The sequence below is a fragment of the Capsicum annuum genome, chromosome 1, assembly GCF_002878395.1.
Source record: "Capsicum annuum cultivar UCD-10X-F1 chromosome 1, UCD10Xv1.1, whole genome shotgun sequence".
NCBI classification, from domain to species: Eukaryota; Viridiplantae; Streptophyta; class Magnoliopsida; order Solanales; family Solanaceae; genus Capsicum; species Capsicum annuum.
The window spans coordinates 196836922-196860801 of NC_061111.1; the positions used below are offsets into that span (position 1 = coordinate 196836922).

At 32.2% G+C, this 23880-nt stretch overlaps 2 protein-coding genes across 6 annotated transcripts; one reads left to right on the forward strand and one right to left on the reverse strand.

The window, feature by feature from the left end:
• The first annotated feature begins 9486 nt into the window (after positions 1–9486).
• LOC107843396 lies at positions 9487–14205 on the forward strand. Its single transcript, XM_016687671.2, has 5 exons — positions 9487–9965; positions 10449–10949; positions 11631–11987; positions 12109–12200; positions 13143–14205. Exons 1-5 carry the CDS (start codon positions 9867–9869, stop codon positions 13924–13926), a joined length of 1833 nt encoding a protein of 610 aa, XP_016543157.1. The 5' UTR covers positions 9487–9866; the 3' UTR covers positions 13927–14205.
• Positions 14206–14469: 264 nt separating this feature from the next.
• LOC107843404 (protein SOSEKI 1) lies at positions 14470–20839 on the reverse strand. Of its 5 annotated transcripts, none has more exons than XM_016687683.2 (7): positions 20729–20839; positions 18532–18677; positions 18353–18422; positions 17454–17572; positions 15998–16586; positions 15781–15885; positions 14470–14851 (listed from the first exon to the last, which is right to left on the reverse strand). In XM_016687683.2, the coding sequence occupies exons 2-7, from the start codon at positions 18665–18667 to the stop codon at positions 14680–14682; spliced, it is 1191 nt and encodes a 396-aa protein (XP_016543169.1). In that variant the 5' UTR covers positions 18668–18677; positions 20729–20839; the 3' UTR covers positions 14470–14679. The 5 variants fall into 5 exon arrangements, with proteins under 5 accessions (XP_016543169.1, XP_016543196.1, XP_047255567.1 ...); XM_016687710.2 differs by having other exon boundaries at positions 20693–20781; XM_047399611.1 differs by having other exon boundaries at positions 20698–20762.
• Positions 20840–23880: the final 3041 nt, after the last annotated feature.

Sequence of the window (23880 nt, forward strand, 5' to 3'; positions counted from 1 at the left end):
GTATACAAGTGTATATGTTTTATAAATTTGTATATATATATATATATATATATATATATATATATATATATATATATATAAAATGTAGAATATACTTTATTTAAAGCAGTACATATATATTGAATGGTGCATATATATGTGTATATATCTTCTATAGACGTATATATTTAAAGTATACAAGTGTATATGTTTTATAAATTAGTATGTAACTATTTATATATACATATTGTTGTATATATATATATGTATATTGTAGTATATATTTTATTTAAAGTAGTACATAGATATTGAATGGTGCATATATATCTTCTAAAGTAGTATATATTTAACGTATACATGTGTATATGTTTTATAAATTAGTATATATATATATATATTGTAGTGTATATATATATATTATACTCTTATAGCATATGTTTTATTTAAAGTAGTACGTATAGTCATATATAATTATATATTGAATGGTACGTATATATGTGTAATTGTTTATATATTTTTTTATAAATATATATTGTATATTGGAGTGTATATAGTGTATATTGGATTATTTATTTATTTTTTAAACGGGTTTGACCGGTTTTTAACCGGGTTTTGGTGGGTTTGACCGGGTTGGGTTAAGTGGGCCGGGTTAGGGTGGGTTTTAATTTTTTTACTGTTTGGCCCGGCCTGGCTAGCGTCAAAACTGGCCCTTAACTGACCCTCAACCCAGTTAAAATGGAAGGGCCGGTTCCGGATTGGCCCGGCCCGGCCCGTTTGACACCCATAACACGTAGACTTACACCGTCAGGAGTGCATAGATTGATCTCCTGATTATTCGTCGACCACATAGTTCTATGTACAATGCTATAGACCAACATTTGGATGTTGTTAAAAAATAAATTAATAAATTAAAAATAAATGTAGTGTGACTTTGTACACATATGAAGGAGTGTAAACAAGTCACATAATCATATTAGAGCTTACACAAATTAGGAGTGATGAATTAAGGAGTGTGTGGATGGGTAGTGATCGAAACAAACAATATCCTAAGAGTAATGTTTGTCAAAACACAAGTATGTTTTGAGGATGTTGATTGTATTTGATGACTACTCATTCCACATACTCCTTCAATCACCACTCTTCAATCACCACCCCAAATCAAATGAGTATGTGGAATGGATAGTGGTTGAACAATCATCATTCTCAAAACATACTTGTGCTTTGACAACCATTACTCTTATGATATTATTTGTTCGACCACTCCTCACCCACACACTCCTTAATTCACCACCCCTAAATTCAAATATGATTATGTAACTTGTTTACACTTCTTCATATGTGTACAAACCCATACTATATTTATTTTTAATTTATTTATTCATTATTAAACAACATCCAAGTGTTGGTCTATAGCAGAGGTCTACGCATAATTAGGAGATTTTTTTGATGCACTTCTTACGACGTAAGTCTACGATAGACCAATCGAATCGATGGACCCTCAAAGCACAAGTATATTTTTTACTGTAATATTTTTTATTTAACATATTTTTGAGGGTTCATCGATTACGAGTGTCGATGGTAGACTTTAGTATCTCGTTGATGACTGATATAGGTCATGATCTATGATAATTTATTAAGTATCAACAATAGTTCAAAAAATGCAATTACTGTTCCAACGGCAACAAACGGGTAGTTTTGTACTTCTTCAATGTTAACACTTCTTTTTACTTCATATATAATATCCTCCATCCCTCATTATTTTATTTCATCCACATTATTTTTATTTTAAAATTCTACAATGTCTCAAGCATTCCAAACATACAATTCTAAAAAGACTCTAATTTGTTATTGCGGAAATGCGGCTGTCTTGAGGACGTCACGTTCGGACTCAAATCCGGGTCGCAAATTTTATAATTATGCAATTGCTAAGGTGAGTCGTGTATGCCTTTTTTTTTCTTCATAAAGTTAAGTAAATCATTATGCAATTATTATTTTTTTCTAGGATGATGACGCATGCTCTTTTTTAAATGGTTTGACGAGGTATCACCTCCAAGCAGTCCATCAACATTGAATCGGGGACACGAGACATCAAATTTTCATGGTTTGACAAAATTTAATCTACTACAAAGTTTTCGAGAATGCCAAGAAAATAAAAATTTTCTCATGACTTTGTTCAAAGAAGTCGAAGAGCAGAGGGATCACTTGAAAGTATTGCTACATGACACCCAAGTGGAGAGGGATCAACTAAAACAAAAACTGATTTTGGCCGAAGAAAGGGAGAATGGCCTAAAAATGATGTTATGTGCTATAATGCTAGTATTTGTTCTTTGAAAAAGTGTAACATGGATGTAGTGATATTGAATAAATGAAAATACTTCTATTTTTATATAATGTTAAAATTGTTTTACATAGAATCACAGTTGACCAAACAATACATCAACTTAAAATCGAGTAGCATGGTAATGATAGACCATGAAAGCAGTATACGATAGATTAAATATGCATTCTATGATGTAAACTATACACACTATCAATTATGATAATACAATGCATATTCAAATTCCATGCAACAATACTATTTGATAGAAATAGATTCAGTGCAGAATTATAACAAATTTCATAAGATAAAAGAATGTTTCTCATATCCTACCAACAGATTCTTCAACTTTCATATTTGTCAAACTAAAAGAAATATTTGTCATATCCTAATAACTGATCATTCATCAACACATTAACAATATTAGCATTCAAATGTATTTTTCTCCATTTTTCTCATCAACACAAATGTTGCTGTTGATTTCATCAACGATATCCATGACCACATCTTTTTGATCTGCTTCTTTTTTTTCTTCTTTCTGTTCTCCTTCTTTTTGGTCTGCTGTTTATTCCTTTCCATCTTCAGATTCATCTCCTTTTTTTTCAACAGCTGCTTCTGTTGCTTCATTCTCACCTTGTTCTCCTTCCTTTTCAGCATCTGCAGCAGCTGCGGCTTCTTCAACTTCGTTTTCTTCCTCAGCTTCTTCTTTTTCTTCACCTGCAGCAGTTGTTTCTTCCTCAGCTTCTTCTTTTTCTTCACCTGCTATTTTCTTCCTCAGCTTCTTATTTGTCAGCTTCTTCATCTTCTTCATCAATTTTTTCTTTTTCCTTGCCTTCTTCTTCATCTGTTGATGCTTCTTTTTCAACCTCCTTCTTCTTCTTCTTCTTCTTCTTCTTCTTCTTCTTCTTCTTCTTCTGCAGCTGCAGCTGCTTCTTTTCTACTTTCTTCTTGGCTATTATCTTCTTCCATTTCTTCTTCTTCATCCTTCTTTTCCTTTTTTGTCCTCTTCTTCCACAACAGTGGCCAACTCATCCATTTTATTTCTTTTTTCCCCTTCTTCATTCCTTTTCGATTACCGAAGGTCCACATGCACCGTGTCATCATATTGCAAAGTGTTACTAATATTTAAGGCTGAAAATTCATTAACTACATAAATTATTAAATGAAGTCACTTCGCTCATGTTGTTGCTCATCCTTTTCCTTTTTCTTCAATCTCTTCTTTTTGATATAGACATCAATATCCAACATCGCTTTCTCGAGCATAACAACACGCTTATAAAGATCCCCAGGGGATGAGGTGCCCGCTGCATCTTTGGAGGTGCTCGGAGAATTGGAGGTGCTCGGAGAAGCATCATCACCAAAGCGTACTCTAACGGGGTTACCACCCAAATCCCCGTCATCATCACTGTCCTCATTTGAAGTAAGGACAATCACCCCTTCTAACTCTTTATTCAAGCCATCGAGGACATCATTTTTCACCTCATCCGTACATGGCTTAAACATAACCATGTAATCCATCTTCGTCTCACGAACAGTAGGAATGATGTACGGGTGCATGTTCTACAAAAAATTAATTAACAATTACATAACATTCGATACAACAGTAGTATTATTGCATAATAAAAAATAAGTTCATACCTCGGTAACTTTTTCTTTATACTTGAATGGGTCACGTTCGATTATCTTGCCACTTTTTGTGCGCCATCTGAGGATGCAGGGAATGGAAAAGGGCTCATCCATTGATTTTCCTGCAAATTTTTCAAGATGAGGAAAGACCTTATAGATCCAAATCTGCAAGCAGTACAGTAGTGAAAAAATAACTCATAGTCTATGATAGAGTATAAATAAAATACGAATCTATGATAATCTCATTAAAGGGTTGATCGTAGATACCATGAATGTCCAGAGAAATTCGAATAAAGCATAGGTTGCCTTCTGCTTCTCATTAAATACTCCCCCCTGCTTCTTCAGGTCACTTTTTTTCTTTAGATAGTCCATGATCAGTTGAAATGTCTCTTTTCCCCACGGATAACTCTCGAAGAAACTCAAAGAATCGACTATTCAAATTAGTTTTATGTTGACAACCTTCATCGAATCTTTTGCAAGCAACATGGTATGCAAAAATCATAGTAAACAACATTTAAACTACCACTCCTTGTTCAGCTTATTCGCTCTGATCAGGTGTAACAAGTTGGCCGCTGTAATATTTTTATTTTTCGTCACCTTAAAGCAAAAATGCTCCCCCTTGACTAGCACCCTCTTCATTTTTTATTCACTGGGATATGATGGGCAGTTCAGCCCTGTGATCAAACAAAACTCTTTCGAGCCAAAACAGGCAGACTTTTTGTTAACGCAGAACCATATCTAATGACACATCTTATCATTCTTGACGCATCGCAACAACAAATAATGGACCAACTGCCTATTGAATTTGAGATGTTCCTGAAGGTTTCTCAGGTGTCCAAAACAGGACCGCTTGAATCTTTTCTTCAACTCCTGGTCGACAAGAATTTGCTTAAATTCTCAATAAGTTGTAATTCTTGATCTGACCGATATCTTTGTCGGGAAAGATCCAAACTCGTCCATTATCGTTCGAAGGTCATACCGCTCCACAAAAATAAACCTTGAAAGAGATGGCACGGACAAGGGATCATTATCCCCATCAGCATTGTTTCTTTCACTTCTTCCGCTCTCTTCACTATCACCACTAGCACTACGCTTGGCAACATCTTCACTAGAATCGACGTACTCTCTTATCTCCTTTAATTTCGAATCTGACTCGAAAACTGCCTCTTCAATTTTCTTTCTTTTTGAGACATTTTTAACTGCCTCAACTTTTCTTTTTCTACTGCTACCAGCAGAATCAGATGCGGTACCGGCTTTGTATTTAACAAGGGGTCTTTTTTAGCTATTTTCAACAGAATCTACAACTACAGAACAAATCGACCATTTTCAGTTCATAGACCACAAGTCTACCAATAGAAATTACTATATGCTCAAATGAACCCCCCTCCTCTCCCCCCCAAAACTAAGAAATACTCTATCATTAAACAGTTCACTACACAATAATACAATAATTGAACCAAAATCGAAAATGCAATATCAAAACTCAAATATTGCTAAAAATCAAACTAGTGCTACAAATCAAACTAATTAGCTATTAATCTTTTAATTTTCACTATTTCAGCAATCATATTTTAATAGAATTTCATACGTCTAAAAATTGATTTCAATCTAGGGCATTCTAATTTAATAGACCACAAGTCAACAGATAGAAATATGTCACTATTTGAATCAAATTGTCAAAATAACTCTTATAATAACTATTATCCCACCATTCAACACTTCATTGCTATAAAAAAATCAGAACTGAACCAAAACTCCTAAACAAAAATTTCAAAATTGAACACCGTGATCGACGAAAAAATCTGACAAAAATGCTGAATAAAACCTCAACCATTGATTCAAAATCAAACTCATTACTTATAAAATTCTCATTTTTTAACTACCTAATCAACCAAATTCAAAAAAAAAAAAATTCCTACATCACTGCGAATCGATTAGCAAAAAAACCCGTTTAAATAGATCTACAAATTATCAAAACTTGATTTTAACTTACCTTACGAAGCAAAAACGAGCCCTTAGCAGCTGGAGAAGAAGAAGAGACGAAAATGAGGTGTTGGGAACAACTTTCTTGAAAGTTGAAGTTGGAAAAGAATTGAAGAGGAGAGAAAGAGTTTTTTTTTTTTTTTTTTTCATTGGAATAAGTGGAGGGTGGTAGGTGTATTTTATTAAATTTGCAAAGTTGTAAAAATGCTGAAATGATCCCTTAGCCCACGTGTGGGCCCCACTTTTTAAACTTTTTTCCACTTTTTATACTCTAACCCTAAAAATTAAATCAAAAAGAAATTTAGTAGGTATATGACAAAATAGTTTTGGCAAATTATTCTTTTGCAAATTTTTCCCTTGTAAGATCATGGAGAAGGCCTCCAATTCGACCATAGTATGCAAATAGAAATTACAAGCTGAGTTATGCATAAGCCGATTTGTATAAATACTATAGTTAATTAGTTATGTATAGTATTACTGTATAAATACAAAATTATTGAGGTACTCATTAGGCGATTCGTATATATACCATAGTTTTGTATACACATTAATTAGTACTGGTAATAAGAATGTGTTGGTATCAAAATCTTGACGGTATCAAATATAAAAGATGTCAGGTTACTTCAATTGAAGAGTCACTATCTTGACTTTGGCCTACATGGTACTCTATGTCAAAAGCTTCGATATATATGTGTATCATCATGAGTATTATTCATTGAAGCACCTCTTTGTCCTTTAGTTTGATTTTGTTCCCTCATGATTCCTTTGCCATAATGTTCTCAGTTTTGAGGAAGAATACCATCACATGTAACTCCCTCCGTTCATCTTTACTCGTCTAAAATATTAAAAATAAATATCTAATAATATTTATTTCGTTTGAAAAGACTAATGCATAATTTACTATTTTGTGTTCATTTTGATCTTGTTATTAAATACTTTTTATTGTTCAATGCATTTCTCGAATTTTTTTTTAATTATATTCAAAGAGTAATATAGTAAATTACTCCTATAATTTATTATTTTTTAAAATACGTGTCAAATTAATAGTACTATCTTTGTCCCAAATTTTCTAATTTAATTTTTCATTTTACTTGTCATTTTTCATTAATCAAGACAAGATAATTTTTTTCTCCTTTTTACCCTTAGTATTAATAGTTTTATCTCCAAATTAAAATGTAAACATCATTTAATAGGATTACTATGGTAAAATAGTCATATTATTAATTGTTTTTCTTAATCAATGTGCAATGTCAAATTGAGACGAGTAAAATGGGACGAAGGGAGTAGTGAACAAGTAAACATGGATGAATGAAATATTTTTTTCTCGTTGTTTCATTAATGCGAATTAATTTGATCAATGTTTAATAATAACTAGATGAAGTATAAAATGTTTTATCTTTTCAAATGAAATTAGACAATTAGAAATTATGTGAAAATTATACTATTACAAGTATATATCAAATTTGTCTAGTAGTGGAAATGCAAAATGTACACTGAAGTGGTCATTTGGTTAGACACAAGTTATTTCACAATTATAGGTTATTTATAATAATATTATTTAGTGGGATGTACTTTTGTTGTTGTGTTGAGGTTCATTGGATTAAAAATAAGATATACATGCCTGTGTGTGTTTATATCAACCCCTTTGAGTTGGTCTAAAGACCCAACCAATACACATCTCGACTTTAGAGATGCACGTTTCTTATCCAATCAACGTGTAATATGACTTACAAATACGAGATGCCCTTTATCAAAGGGATAGCTCGATCAGTCTATCTTTACCTAGCTAATAATGTAGCGAGAGTATCTACAAATACGAATTGCAGGCAAAGGAGGGACACGACGCACATTAGGACCATAGTACAAGTCATTTTCCAATAGAACGGAACAAGTAGATTCACTTTGACCCAACAAATATGTAATGACATACACATACAAAAGTTTCTGAAGATCATGTGGTTTGATGTATACATCGATGAACGAACATACGAGCACTTGAGAACTTAACTTGTACCTCTTTCTCGCTTGTGCCAACACATTTGCCAATTGAAAAAAAAAAAAAGTGGAGGAAATCTACCAAAGCAAAGCAATCCTAAGTGCATTTAGAAGGACAGTTGATGTTCCAATTGTCGGAGCGTTTATAAGGACATTTCTCACTTTTGGTAACATTCACAAATCAAAGTAGTGATTAAGGTCTTTTCTGGTCGGATTAAATAATACTCTATTACAAAGTCTATAAAGTTTCTTCCAATATTTTTTTCCAAACAAATAGGAAGAAACTTATCCAATTTTTTATAATTTGGAGGACCCTAGCGGCCACAACCGTGCAGTTGAAACAATGGATCACGTATAGGAGGAGAAAATAATTAAAAAAAGATCCTTTGTTTGAGGGGAAATCCAGAATAGCTTATAGCTCCATCCATCTTTTTTTTTTTTTTTTATAGCTCCAGCCTCCATCCTTTCATTTTACTTGTCCCGGTAAAAATAGTTGTGTAATTTCACTTGTTTAATTTAAAAATAAGATTAATTTATTATTTTATGTCAATTTTATTTTTATTATTAAATAATAATTATTTCTCAATAATTAAATAACTAATAGGAATGTAATAGTAAAAGGTGTGTCAAGTTAGACACATGAACAAGTAAAATGTGCAGATGTTAGGTGGCCGTTTAGCCATGAAAATTAAATATTTTTTATTTTATTTGAAGCTTTTAGAGTTGGAGTTGAAGTTATGTTTGATCCTATTTTTTGAAGAAAGTAATAACTTAAAATAAATAATTATATTATGTCATAAATCAGACCATGTAATGGTTTACTAAATACTATTACAAATATTATTTTATGTTATTTAAATTTTTTGAAGATAAAGTTGTGGAGTTGCATTCGATTATATTTTTTGCAAATAATATTTGGTTGTTAGAATATACTTCACTTAAAAACAAGAAATATGATTTAAACATGAAATATAATTTAAATTGGGTTATTTTTACAGAAAGGAAGAAATTTAGGGAAAATATTGAAAAAGAAAAATGGAGAAAAAGTGAAAAATGTGAAAATGATGTTTTATGTAATTTTCAAATTTCAAATACAATTTTATATTGTAGTTAAATTTTTCTTGAGCTGATTTTTAAATAAAGTGAAAATATTTTCAAAAAGTATGAATACTTATCATTACCATATAGGTCCTTATTTGAAAAAAAGTTTTCGTTGTCAAGTATGCACTTAACAAATTTAGCTAGTGTTTGATCATAAAATTTGATCAAATTTTAATAATTTAATTTTTAAATATTTTTAAGTTCATAAAAATTAGCTCAAACAGTTGTTTTGAGGCTTTCGCTCACAAAACATTAAATTTTTTCCAAGTGAGATAAATATTCAAACATTACTTCAAATTATAAAAATTACAAATTCACAAACTTAAATTTTCTTAATTCCAAATTTCAAATTCAGAACGAAAGTTACATAACCATATTCTGAGATTTTTTTTTGATTTTCTTGTTAGTGTTTAATATCTATATGACTGAATACAAATTCAGGCTAAAAATCTTCATACTAAAATAAAACACTCTTAACAAAAGCATGCTTGCTCAAAAGAAGACTCGAACCCGAAACCTGATTTTGAATGTGTCTCAAAGAAAGGGATTATTAGTTGTCCAGGTAGGAGGATGGTAGCTTATTAGTTGAATCTTGTCTTGTACTGGCTTCCTCCTTACGGATGTACTCTGATATTTGCGCCCATTCCCACTCTCTTATGTACTATTTCTGCAACTCTGTCACCCAAACTCCACATCCCCATTTGACACCTGTCGTCTCAAAACTTTTTGAGATTCGCTAAGACCCCTCCCCCATTCCCATCTCTCAAATCTTGAAGCTATTCCCTTTGTCCTTTTCCTTCTTGCATTGTTGACAGTGCCATGTTTGATAATCTTTCTGTTTACTCTGTTCATCCACATTGCATTAATGGCGTCTCTCACGCCTGGTATTTTGCTTAAACTCTTGCAACACCTCGATGATAAAGATACTAAAGTCGCTGGCCAACACCGCTCTGCTCTTCTTCAGGTTAGTTATTCCAGCTCTTTTTTTTTTTTTTTTTTAAATAACAATGCTGGTCAAATAAAAAGGTATTCGAGCTGTCACACCCCCTTTTTATCAAATGATTTGATTATTTGTTCAAAGTTTGTAAAGGGGTTTTCAAATTCGAATGTGACCAAAGAGATATGAGTCACCATTTGACATTGAGTTTCCGTGTGTCAAGTCACCAAGAAAATCATTTTCAAACCGTTTGACTCTGAAATCTGATCCACGACAGAGATTCCGACTAAGGAAATTTGTTGATAGTGGGAACTTTTTCTTTTGTGGATGATTTGAATCCTACTATTTCGGAAATCTTACTAGCTAAGTTGGTTGGTTGCCTGAACTTTAGCCATGCCTTGTAATCCCTTTTCCATTTCCTCCATTTTTTAATTAAAAAACTCCTGTTATTTTCATGTTTCTGTCACTCTGTGCATTTTTTTAATCCTTTTATGTTATGGGGGTTTTCAGGTGATTAGTATAGTTCCTTCACTTGATGATGATCCATGGAAAAGCAGGGGATTTTATCTGCGCGTGTCTGATTCTCACCATTCAGCTTACGTTTCTGTATCAGAACAAGATGCTGAGTTGATACTGAGTGACAAGATCCAACTGGGTCAGTTCATTCATGTCACTCGTCTTGACTCCGGTTCACCTGTTCCGGTTCTTCGTGGTGTTAAGCCGGTTCCCAAGAGGCGGCCATGTGTTGGGGATCCTAAAGATTTGATTTCCAGTGATTTTCTCACTGCCAAGAACCGACCCGACCCGAAAAAGGGGAAGAAGAATGAGGTTAAACGGGTCGTGGCGGTGAATGAGGATGTGAAATCAAGAAGAAAGTCCATAGGAAATGGGAAGGTGGAGGGGTTAGAGATGAGGAGATTGAGTTTGGATTCAGTAAGAAGAGGATGGGATCGGAGCCCCGGTGAGAGAAATGGGTCAAAATCCAGAACCGGGTTATCGGGTTCGGATACAGTAAGTTAACCCCACTTGTTTTGGTTGTTGATGAACTTTTTGGCAGAATGTGACTTCATTTAATTTAAGCTTGACAAAGTAGTGAAGTTTTCTCTTTTAAAGGGGTTAAGTTTGGTTGCTTTAATGCTGTTAGCAACTAGAATTCTGTTGTGTTTATTCATTGCCATTACTGATGTGTTTGTTAGGAGAGTAGTAGTTTTGGTTTTTATGTTTTTAGGTAAATGTGCTTGTTCAATTTTAAACCTAGGGTAAAAATGGTTAGACATTAATGCACTAGGTTAATTTCAATGTCCTTGTCTTTTTTCTTTGTTTGGTTCTTTAAAATGATCACACTTGGTTTTGTTTCATAATGGATGTATGGGCCAGATATCGGAACAATCTGTTCATGCTAAATCCAGATATTGTAACACAATGTTGTAGCTCAAGCTACCTGGCTATTTTGTCTCCATGGAAATTTTAAGAAATGTATCCTGTAGTTATATGGCTTGCTTTTATATGCCTTAGTATGTTATAGAGTACGGATGATGAGTCATCTCGAATCATGTTAGTGTTTTATTTAGTTTGATGTGTCTGAAGTTTTAGTTAAACATATAATATTGACCAAGTCTTTTTTCTTTTAAAAAAAAATCTTGCCTATGTTCTGTTGATTGTGTTTGAATTGGATGAGTCGATATTTTGCAGCTTTCTTCTGTGAAGAAGCCTTCTTTAGACAAAGTTTCAACACCAAGGCGTTCAACTGCAAGTATTTCACCGCTTAAAAGTAAAAATAATATTGTCTCACCGAGATCAGTTGGCAAGCCAACTAGAAAAGATCTAGAGCTTGTCTCACCAAGGTCAGTTAGCAAGCCCACTAGAAAAGATCTAGAGCTTATCGTCTCACCGAGATCAGTTGGCAAGCCAACTAGAAAAGATCTAGAGCTTACACAAGATGAGACTCTTCCGTCCAATCTGACAAAGGTGGCTCTCAGTTTTAAAAATTGGTCAGACTCGAGGATTTCATGGAGTTCACTTCCATCTACAGTTGGTGACCTTGGCAAGGTATGTGAAGAATGAATGTATTTGTTTTTAGTCTATGATAGCGGTATGCTTGTCTATCAAATTATGAATTATATTCTCTTCAGGAAGTTGTGTATCAAATTGTGTATTGTAATTTCTTCAGGAAGTTATAAGTCATAGGAATGTCGCATTTCTGTCTGCGATGCAAGCATTAGAAGAAGCTGCTGCTGCAGAAAATGTCATCCAGTGCATGAGGTAATTGTTCAGTTTTTATTTCAATGCCTCTACTTTGCATTTGAATATTTGAATCACATATTCTGTTGGTGTCTATTTGTAAATAAATTTTGTGTAATGTCTTGATCGCTTAGTTGTATAATAACGCTATATTGGCCAATCTTACTTAGATAGTTTTATTTTAATTCACTAATATTGCAGCACTCCACCTGATTGCTCATCCAGCAATGTTATCTTGCATCAAATTTATAGTTTTTATATTGGTACCATGCAAGACTATGTGGTGTTTGCTGCCTTTTGAGTCGGCACGTTCCTTTCTTTAGCAGTGTCCATTTGGCTTGCGCCATGAGCCCATGACCTTGTGATTACTAGATATTATTTATCATTATCCATTCGTTGGAAATGAAGTAAAAGTGAACCTAGATAAGTTTTATCTACTCTTTTCTTTTGCAATGTATAGGCAAGAATGGTTGAATAAGATCACCTTTTTGTTTGTTATATTTTCACTTGCGGCTTTCTTGATTGCCTCTGGGGCGGGCAAATTTGGTTAAACTTCTTATTTCAATCTCATTTCTTTCGATGTGGAGTTGGACAGTTGGTATGTCCACCTTCTGTTTCCAATTCTAGGATCCAGCTTGCCATTTGGTTTAAGTAGTAGTTCTAAGGGTACTATTTTGTTCACAACTCTATATTACATACACAGAAGTTTTATGCACCGACCTATTTGAATTTGATTCATTGATGAACTGATGATTTACTAATTAAATCTCTCCATCATTCTCTATTTTTTTTCCTATCTTATATATCTCTCCTATTCTCGTCTCGTTTCTCAGTTTTTCCTTTTTCTTTCTCCTTATTCTCTGTTTGTCCTGCATCATGTCCTTTTAGTTTTTTTTATGAACCTACATTCTGCCCGTAAGACATAGAAGGTAAGCTTCCTCCTTACCACCTACCTCTATACAGCATGTTTGCACAGCTATGTGAAGCGTCAAAGAAAGTACCTGCTGGACAACTGGTTGAGCAATTTCTGAACCTTCATCAAAACATGCAGAAAGCAGCGGCTGTTACGAAATCCTTGGTGACGAGAACTCCTGAAGCAAAAGGCAATGACAAGTTCTGTCTGCAGAATCCCTTTCCAGAAATTTGTGATAATTTTACAAATAAGAACGCAGCCTCTTGGATTCAAGCTGCAATTGATTCCGATCTTTCCAATTTCTGTTTGTTGATAAAGGAAGGCAAGAAGGAAAATTTGGATAGCGAGAAATCTCATTACATTATACTAGAGAACAATCCAAAGATTACTGAAGCGGAAAACCATTCGCCTATAAACAAGCCAAGCATTAAAACCAATGGGCCGTCTGGTCCTGATTCTAGTGGACGAAGATCAGTATCTAGATCGAAGCAGCATTTACCAGCTACAAGAAGAACAAATATTAAAAGGAAAGAATGGTCGAGAGAGAGTGGGCTGAAGGAGGCTGCAAATTTAGCAGAAAAGTTGCTTTCTTCATCTCGGGCTTGGTTCTTGAACTTCTTGGAAGATTCGTTGAGCAAGGGATTTGGGCTGAATACTGTGGAAGAGAATTCTGAAATTGCAGGTCTTCTTGGTCAGCTCAAAAGGGTCAATCAGTGGTTGGATGACATGGTTAAGTTAGGGAACAGAGTAGACGAGAGGGTAGAAGGGTTAAAAAAGAAGTTATATAGGTTTTTGCTCAACCATATTGACTCCACGATTCTTGGAGGCAAGTAAAACGAGCAATGGTCTTAGCTATTAACAACTAACAGCCTGGAAATTTGATTGTTCTTTCCTGATGCTATAGATAAGGTATTTTCCGGGGACATGAATATGGTCATTAACACAATTCCTAATTGATCGCCCGGCTCTAAGATATTTAGAGAGGAGTAGATATGACTAGTGCTTCAGTATCCAAATGTATAGAAGAATATATCTTCATTGCTTCTCTGAACTGGAGAAAGAAATCTTAAATTTAGATATTTTCAACATCAAAAGTTGATCTGTCCCCAAATATCCCAGACTTCTTTACCCATCTGTCTTTTTATTTTTGTTTGTTTAATCTGGTATCAGTCTACAGTATATTGACATGACTTTCTTTACTCCTATTCCTGAGCTCTCAAGGTTTAGAGATAAGGTCTGCGTACACTCTACCGTCCTACTCGTGGGATTGGACTAGGTATGTCCTTGATGTAAATTGGTATTTATGTTGTACATATGCTCAATTAACTCGCATTGCACGGGGTAATTTGAAGCGTCTCTGCAGAGCTATTCTCGAGATTAAGATGGAAAATAAGGCTTATAACTATTGAATGCAGTAAAAATGGACTTACACTTCTACATTCTTGAATTGCTTAGGCTTTTGCCTGTGGACCTTCTTACTCAAATATACATGGAAGGCGTGTCCAAGTTCTAAAAATAAAACCATAATCTAATTCCAACAGAAGCTGAAAAAGAATAATTTTTTTTTTAAAATGAAAGCTCTAGCATTTAATGAGTCAAGAACTTTGCAGAAAGAGAATCCACTTTTGATGCATCCTTAGATGTCTTCTCAGTAGCAGCAGCTGTAGCAGAATAAGCACCCTTTGCCAGTGCTTTCATCCCTTTGCAGGATTTCATATGGGCATGAAGTTTCTCTGGCTTGAATGGCTTTCCACATTGCCTGCAACAGTGTCATGAATTAATACTATGCTGACATATTATTCCATTTTTGTCTTTCCTTGTACACAACAACCCCACTATACTCCCGTTAAGATGTATGTAGACCTTATCTCTACCTTAGTAGGGTAGATAAACTGTTTCCAACAGACATGTTGCAAGAAAATATAGCAGTACCCTAGCAAAACAAAGCAACTAAAAGGGAAATCAATAAAGACTACGAAGCCAAGATGGACACAGCCAAAAATAAACATGTAACAATAAACAAAGTAGAAGATACTAACTCAAGTACTTAACAGACCTTACACAAGAAAAAGATGAAAACACATTAAAGGGGTTATTGGATGATGCTGACCTGAAAAGGTCAAAAGTTAAACTAAAAAAAAGATAAATCTTTGACCTACAGATTCCCTTTTTGGTTGATTTGGCACTTTGTTTAAATTGACCACAAAAGAAAGATTTAAAACCTTGCTCCATTAGGGTCTTGAACACAGAAGTTCGACAAATTTTCTTTTGACTGACTTGGGTTTGTTGGATTATATAAATTAGCTTTTATCTTTTTTTAAACTATTTTTCTAAAATAAGAAATACTCCCTCCGTTTAAAAAAGAAGACCTGTTTTGACTTGACATGAGATTTACGAAAATAAAGAACTTTACTTATTTAGCCCAAAACATTAGTCGTTTTGACAAATTGAACTTGATCCAATTCTTTTGATGTTTTAGGTAAACAACAAGCATATAACACATTCTTTTTTCCTAATTTAACCGGAGATTTTATTTTATTATGTGAGACGTTTAATGATAGTTTAGACAAAAAATGACATACTCTTCAAGTCCCTATGAAAACTTGTCAATTTAACGACAGTCAAACTTCAAAATTTTAACTATGATTTTCTTGAATGTAATACATAGTTGTAAGTGAAACAACTTACGAGCAATTGGGTCCATTGATTGGCTTATAATTAGCAGAAACTGATCTACGACTGCCAAATTCACTTTTGTTCTTTGAATAACCGAATGCCCCATCACAGCTCTTCCTACAATTTATCGAAAAATAATAATCATATCATTAACAACACAACAGAATTTCTACACCTTATAAAATAACTATAAGTAACTGTTCATAATAAGCGAAAATTAATTAATTACCTTCCATTAGTTGTTTGTTGGTTCCAACTAGTACCAAAAATCCTTTGAGATCCTCCAATTTTGTCAGCTTTACAAATCTCAGATGAAAAACTCACAGTTTTATCACTACTTAAAGAAGTTTTATTTTTTCTCAATGGAACAATTCCAGCATCATTAGTATCCACAGCTCCACAAGTTATCAAATTACGAAAAATACTGGATGCACCATTTGAATAGCTTTTACTCTTGTTGAATTTCGGGTTTTTCGATGAATTTTTGTCTGTACTATTGTTTTCTCCATGTTCAATCACATGATGATGGTCTTGATCTATTTTCTTCTTGGTTTTCATTGAACCAAAAGAAGAAATAGATGAAGAAGAGTTAGAAGAAAAACTGTTATCAAAGTTGTTAACTTTTTCTTCTTCTTCTTCTTGGAATTTTGGTGAATTATCAGTGGTGATTGTTGATGTTTCAGAAGCAATGTTTTGTGATTCTTCTTCAATCTCTGAAGGGGTTTTCTTTGATGAATCCATTGGATTTTGATCTTCTTGTTTTGTTTGTTCCTTTTGCATGGTTGTTGCTGTTACTCCTTTTTCACCAAATGAAACATCTGCAGAAGAAATTATATAGTATATAGAAAATTTGGTTAATATAGTGAAGTTCAATTTAATACTTTGTTCTTGAATTGATGGGAATTTTATGTCTAGATTTATCATTTTTGTGAAGTGATTGTAAGTAAGTAAAATATGGTTGATTATTGAATGTCCTTTTCCAACAATAAAATGAACTAAATTTATGCTAAATAAGGCAATATTCATTTAATGAGAAGATAGTAGGTGGTTAAATTGTTACATTTCTTGGCAAGTGTCTTTTTTTTTTTTTAAAAAGGCATGGACATTAAATTGTTATAGTTATACCAATGAATATTATTATAAATACTGCTATTTTTGGACACCAATTAAAATAATGTTGACGTACTTTATTGACTCCAAATTACTGCAAAGATGAATATTATTATAATTGATGTTCGAAAATGTTGGTCCAAGGTAATTACTCCTATATATTGTTATAATAGTTAGTTACTATTTTTGTGATCTAATTTAAATAACTCAATATTAATAAAGAATGAGAGAATTGGAGGGTTGATTTCATCTAATAGACTAAACTAGTTTTGTGATTTTAGCGTTATAGATAGTTCAATCATGACTTTACTATTATTATAAAATATAGTTTTACAGCTTTAATGTTACAAAGAAAAAATTAAGGGCTCATTTGGTTATGAAAATCTACTTTTTTTTCACTTCGAAAAATATGTTTGAACGTAAAATTTTAAAATATTCTATTTATACTTTATTTGACTCCAAATTAGTACTTATAATTTATTTCGTGGTCAAAATATAATTTTAATTTTTAAATGTCTATTAAATGATCATCGGTGAAATTAACCCAAAAATAAGAAGTGAGAAGGGGTACTTGCCTTTAATGGGGATTATGGATGAAATTTCTGATCCTTTAAGGACATATTCATTGTCCGAAATTGGAGTAATAAGATCTTCATCCAGTAAGTCTTGCCATACATATCCACTCTTGTATTTTCTGCATCACAAATTTTGACTTACTTTTTTTTTTTCTTCTATTTTTAGGAATAAAATCTCAACTTCCAAATCATATATGTCCAGCACAATTAATTGAGACTGAATTTTGAGGTATGATATGATTGATTCCCATTTCCAACTAGAGGATCATCAGAGCATTAAATTTTACTCTGTCATATGAGATTTGTACCTTGATTCTGATTTTAATAGACAAAATCCAAATTTTCAAATACAATATTCACTCTAAACTGTTAATTCATACATAGAAAATTTTACTAGGCGGTTTGGCGCATTATGCATCGCTCTTTATTTGAAGTTCAATAACTAATATCAATAGAGTCGTTCGACACAACACATGGTGGTATACAAAGTTTAAATGTTGTCTATTACGAGTGTATATTTAATACGCACACTCTTAACATAACTGAGAAGAAAATTTACACACTGTTCGTCAAATTCCTGACTCAGCCGCTGGTTAGACACCTCGATGTCTATTAATCACTTTTCGTTAATTACTCTTTAGAATCGGTGTATATCAAGAAGCCATAACCCTTCCAGCTCAAATTTTCAATGTGTATACCAAGTTATGATAATTTATCATAATCAAGTGATAGGTTAAGGTGAAAATATATATAGATTAACAATTAGTTAAATGATAAAAAAGTATGCATAAATGTATTCTATGTAATTATTGATTTAGTAAACACCGAGTATGAGTAAGTTTTTTTTATCTCAATACACCATCCTTGGAAATTTTCATGATATAAAAACTTGTACTAACCTCTTGTATGACCAAGCAAAAGATTCAGGCATGTCTTTTCCTCTCAATTCTCCCAACCATCTCTTAACATCTATAATTATCCAATCATTAATCAAACAAAATCCCATTAATCATCTTTTTTCACAACAAATTAAAAGGAAAAACAACAAAATATATACTAAGATTAGAGAACTAATTACCTTTAAGACGAATGCCATTTCTGGAGAAATGATGAACTCTGATGAGGTGAGGATGTTCAATACGACCTTTTCTACTCAAAAAATATATGATATGAAGTCTTCTCACTTCTCCACCTCCTTGATTTTGTCCTTCCATTAATCTTCTCCTAATTCATTTTTAAGTTAATTAAGCAAACAAATTTTAATAAAACAAAGTGAATTCTTCTTTCTAGGCATGCTTTAAAATAATATTAAGAAATTCAAGAAAGTAATAGCAGTAATATACTAGTAAATAATCAAAGGATCAATAGTATGGGACAAATCTATGTCCTTATTATATATGCCGGCCTGCTATAACAAAAAGATTAGAAGGAAAAGAAAAGGGAATAACGAATTTCATCGTGTTTTTAACCAACAACTTTATCTAATTATAAGTAATAAAATAAGATTATATTAAAAGAAACATGTTTGTAAGTATATGTAAATATGTGCAAGTGCAGGCCTAGCTAGTGTAGTTCAAATTTATTTAAAGTATACATGTATAGAAAATTCTTACACACTAATCAAAATGAACATTATTGGATTTGGAGATTACCTTAATGCTTTGTTTCTTTTGAAGAAAGAAAGAGAAAGTGTGGTGTGTTTTTGATCAAGAAAAAAAAAGATTGGTGGGGTGGGGTGGGGGGGTGATGAAGAAGTAGATCTAGAGCTTCTAAACCATATATAGAAGTAGAAAAATTAGGTATTCCAAGAAAGTTTTATCTGATTTCCCGCGATATGCTCAACTTATACAAGGAAATGGAAATATATATATATATATATATAAATGTATACATATACTCATATATGTATGTATTGTGTGTTTGGGAGGAGGGGGGGGGGGGGGGGGGGGGGGGGGTGGGTGGGGGGGGGTGGTGGGGGTTAGCAGCTTTTGACCATATTTTTGTTCTACGTTGAGAAACTTTCTTTTATCCATAATTTTGTAATGATCTGCATGAGTACTCTAGTGGTATGTTATTTTTTTGGTTTACAAACTGTTTTTTTGAAAAATAACGTAAACATAAATACCTTATCTTATCATATTTATACAAATCTCCACCCTTATAAGATAATTATAAAATTTTCAACTACTTATGTATCTTCATTGGATAGTCGGAAAGCTAATTATGTATCTCGCTAGACCCAAGCCAAAATGAAAAAAAAACATGCATCGGGAGCTAATTATGTATCTTTACAAGAAAAAATGTATCTTCTTTGAATGTATTGGGTATCTCGGTAGACCTAAAATAAAAAAAAATATATCGAGAGCTAATTATGTATTTTTACAAAGAAAAAAATGTACCTTCATTGTATCTATCAGGGGCTAATTATGTGTCGCAGCAGACCTAAAATAAAATTTTTTAATAATTATATAAAATATCAAAACTATCGAGATTTACGTTATTTACCACTTTTTTATGTTTACTATTTAATTCCGTATATCATCCATGCCAAAGGCCCAAAAGAACTTTTGTTTAATGATTTCCAAGTTCCAACCTAAGTTAGGATTAATGTGTACAATATGCCTTTTTATGTATTTTTTTTTTATAGGGAACAATATGTAAAAGAGATGAGTTAAAATACAAGTAATTAAAAACATACTCATCAAACAAAATTAGTTTATTTTCTTTTAGTATTATATTATTTTAGCTAAGACCTCTCCTTATGTATTGCCTTTTTGAAACATTTCCCTATAACTAAAGAAATAACATTATTTCAACCGTGTATTTTGGGGTCTAGTTCCACGTGTCTCATTTCGAAACTTGTATTTTAGGACAACGGGAATTCAGTATTTATTTTAATTAGTTTTTTGTGTGTGTGTGGTTCCAAAACTAAAATGATCAGAACATTCTGGTCAGTTGATTAAAATTATATATCAACTAATTCACCTCAACTATACCTAACTCTCTAACTAGAAACAAGAAAAGACACAATTTTATAAAAGTATATACATAGATCAAAATAGAAATCATAATTAATCCATGAAACAATTGCCTGCCATTTGTAAGATTGCCAAGCAAGTATGGAAAACATAAAAACATATATATACTGTTCTTTATAATAAATAGATTAGAGGGAAAAAATATAAAGAAATCTAGATATGCCGAACTATTTTTATAATTTTGTCTAAAAAATCACTCACTAAACTTGTTACGTAAAATAGTAAGGGTTGGGTAACCTAATTGACTTTCTTCTTAATGACGTGTAACAACATTTCCTTATACTTCTAGCTACATTTGTATTTTTGTTTTCTTTAAATTATCTTGTAACTTATATATCAAATGATAAATGAATTATTTGTGGCCATTCTTTCCCATAGCTAGGTTGCTAATGATTTGTTGAATTTGTTAGAGTCAACAAGAAATAATTAGTGAAAGAGAAGTTAAGTAAATAACCAATCAAATGCCATAAACTATCTCTAATTAGTGAGAAAATTGAGTGTTGACCTTTTCATAATGTGCTTATCCACAAAAGCCAAGTCTTCCTCCCATGCATGGAGCTAGGCAGTTGCAACGGGTTAATTCGAGCTCTTTTACGAAGAAACTGTATTATATGTACTATTAAAATTATTTTTTAATTCTCTCTCGATGAAAATTCTGACGACTCCGCCATTATTATTCTTACATCCTAAATATAAATCATCCAATTTATTTTCCCTATTAAAGATAGACTTCTAGCTTGTTAAGGGGCAGTGACACATTCGACCCAAACTTTGATTTTCTACTTGTGATGATCGATGGTGTTAAATCACAAACAAGATTCATTTTACTGATGTTACTAAATTATTTTTTTTTTAACAAACGTCATGCATCTTTGCCTAAAAATCACATCAAGTCAGTAAATAATATTTTATTTTTATACGTAACTAAAAACCTATTCAATTTTACCTAAGTATCATATAAAATGTTTCAAACTATTCAATTTTACCTAAGTATCATATAAAATGTCTCTTTTATTTCTCACAATGAACTTAAACTATTCAATTTTTCCTACGTATCATATAAAATGTCTCTTTTATTTCTCCTAATGAACTTCCGGGATATTTAGACAAGGTTAAGTGACGTAACAAAAAAATAATCTAAATTTTTTTAGTCCAATAATAAGTAAAAATTGGGTGACGATTAGCTTTTGAAATCACTCAATCCAAATCCAAAGTTCCAAACCGCAAATATTCTAATACTATAGTCCAAAAACAAGAATAAACTTCATTTCCTCCTACTGAATATCCGTCAAAAGCTTTTAAATTAAAAAAGACAGAAAGAACAAATTAGACCTCAATATCAAGCTTGCAAAAGGTTGATAAGAGGCATTATGAATGTAATAATAATAGCTTCTTACATTTCTCTTTCCATTGCAGCACTACTTCCGAAAAACAAGAGCTTCTGAGCATGAACTGAATTAACTTTATATGAATGATGATTTATGATGTTCATTTGCTTATAATAAGCACTTCTTAGTAGCTGTTGGAATGTAAATTATCATGGCCTATATAAATATACCAATTAAGTTATCAAGTGTCATTGTTTTCGGTAACCATGGAGACTCACTTGATGTTGAAATTTTTAATTTAAAGCTTAGCAATATTTTTATATATATATGAAGATACATTATAACAAAAACTACTAAGTCTACGTGCCGTTGCAGTTGAGAAATAGGGTTGTTCATCTTGGGACCTTATAGTTTTTGCTATATATGAAAAAACAAAAAAGTTGTCGTATTTTGGAGATTATAGGTTTAGAGACTAGGGATGATGATGATGTAGATAGTGATCAAGCCATGTCATCATCTTCATGTTTTATTTGATTTAATGTTAAGATTTGGTTTGGGTTGTTTGTTAAGATTCACATTAATAATACCCCACATGATAATAACTGACTAACAAATTGATGGGATTGAATATGCTTGGTGGAGGGTTGGTGTGTCACATGTATTTGCCTAAATCTGGGGATATTTCTCTCGATATTTTATACTCTTTTTTATATGGTGGATTGTTCGTATTTTTTTTCTGAATGTAGGTCGGTTGACCGAATTATATTAAATAGTGTCTCACTTGTGTTATATTTCTCGTTTGTCTTCTTAATTTTTGGCATCTTTGAGGTCTGTTTTGTTAGGTTCCACATGACACCTAATTATTTGATCCTAACAACATGGACGGATTGAATTGAATTTGAACGAATTAAAATCAACTAAATTAATATAGATTAACAAAAATTTTGGCTCATCCAAAAATTACTTGAATTATTCTCTCAAATTTTTATTGCCGCTGCCTGCTAAAATTTTGTATTACCTTTCACATGACGCCCTTACAAAGGATTAAACATTTTTAGTCAACGGGTATCCGTTTAACTTTGTACATCAAGACCACTCTCGACTAAGCAAAATATATGCGTCGAGCAACATTAAAATATTCGAATAATTATCGTTTTATATAAATAGTACATGTATAACTTCAAAGTTGTCATTAAAAATAGCTTTACAACCAATACCTAGAGTAGAGTGGTTTCTTGGTACCAAATGCAATTTAATTAAGAGGACTTGGTTTTCTCATGTTAATATTCAATTTAGTTAACAGTATTTTTTTTTTCTTTCTAAATTCTACACAAAGGTCATATCAAGTTAAGGTAATCTTGATTTGTTGACTCATTAACTACTGGCCTGCTGAAACAACTTGTTTAGAATTAAATCAAAGAATTGACGAGGCCTGCACTAGTTCTAGGGTATGTTGTTTAAGCGCAGAACTTTTAACTCCCGCTTGTCACATGGACAAATCTTCAAAATGAAAGTCAATAGTTGTTAAACTTGAAGTTTTGTCATTGAATTAGTGAGATCAAAAGTTTAAGATCATCCGCCTCCAAAATTAGTAAAACTTACATAAATCTAAACAAGTTACTCCTAATTATTGATTATTCCTATTCTTTGCTAAATTACAAATAATCTCTTATTTTGTAATTTTCGAATACATACTTAGCATTTATTATTTTGAACTTAACAATGTAAAATTAGTTATTTACTCCATTTTTGCTCGGATACATAATTTTGATTACTGAGATACATCTATTTATAACACTATTTGATCGAGATACATAATACATAAACTAGACCAAAGGAAGATACATAATTAAAATTATGTATCTGAAAATTTATGAGTTTTTGGATGTATCTGATTGTTTTTTTTTAAAAGAATTTAGGTAATTAATAAAAAGGATAGAAATTTTATTTAGTTTAGTAACAATAAATTATGGTATTATGCAATTTTCCCCCAAAACTATTCTAGTAAATAACTCAAAAATTGTGGTTATGACGCCCAACACTCAAAACAGCCAAAAGGCC

Coding starts and splice junctions, on each gene's coding strand:
- LOC107843396 (XM_016687671.2), top strand. CDS start 9,867: ATGGCGTCTCTCACGCCTGGTATTTTGCTTAAACTCTTGCAACACCTC. Junction 9,966..10,448: donor ACCGCTCTGCTCTTCTTCAG/GTTAGTTATTCC, acceptor GGGGGTTTTCAG/GTGATTAGTATAGTTCCTTC. Junction 12,201..13,142: donor AATGTCATCCAGTGCATGAG/GTAATTGTTCAG, acceptor ACCTCTATACAG/CATGTTTGCACAGCTATGTG.
- LOC107843404 (XM_016687683.2), bottom strand. CDS start 18,667: ATGGAAGGACAAAATCAAGGAGGTGGAGAAGTGAGAAGACTTCATATC. Junction 16,587..17,453: donor ATCCATAATCCCCATTAAAG/GCAAGTACCCCT, acceptor TTTCTTCTGCAG/ATGTTTCATTTGGTGAAAAA. Junction 15,886..15,997: donor CAACAAACAACTAATGGAAG/GTAATTAATTAA, acceptor GATAAATTGTAG/GAAGAGCTGTGATGGGGCAT.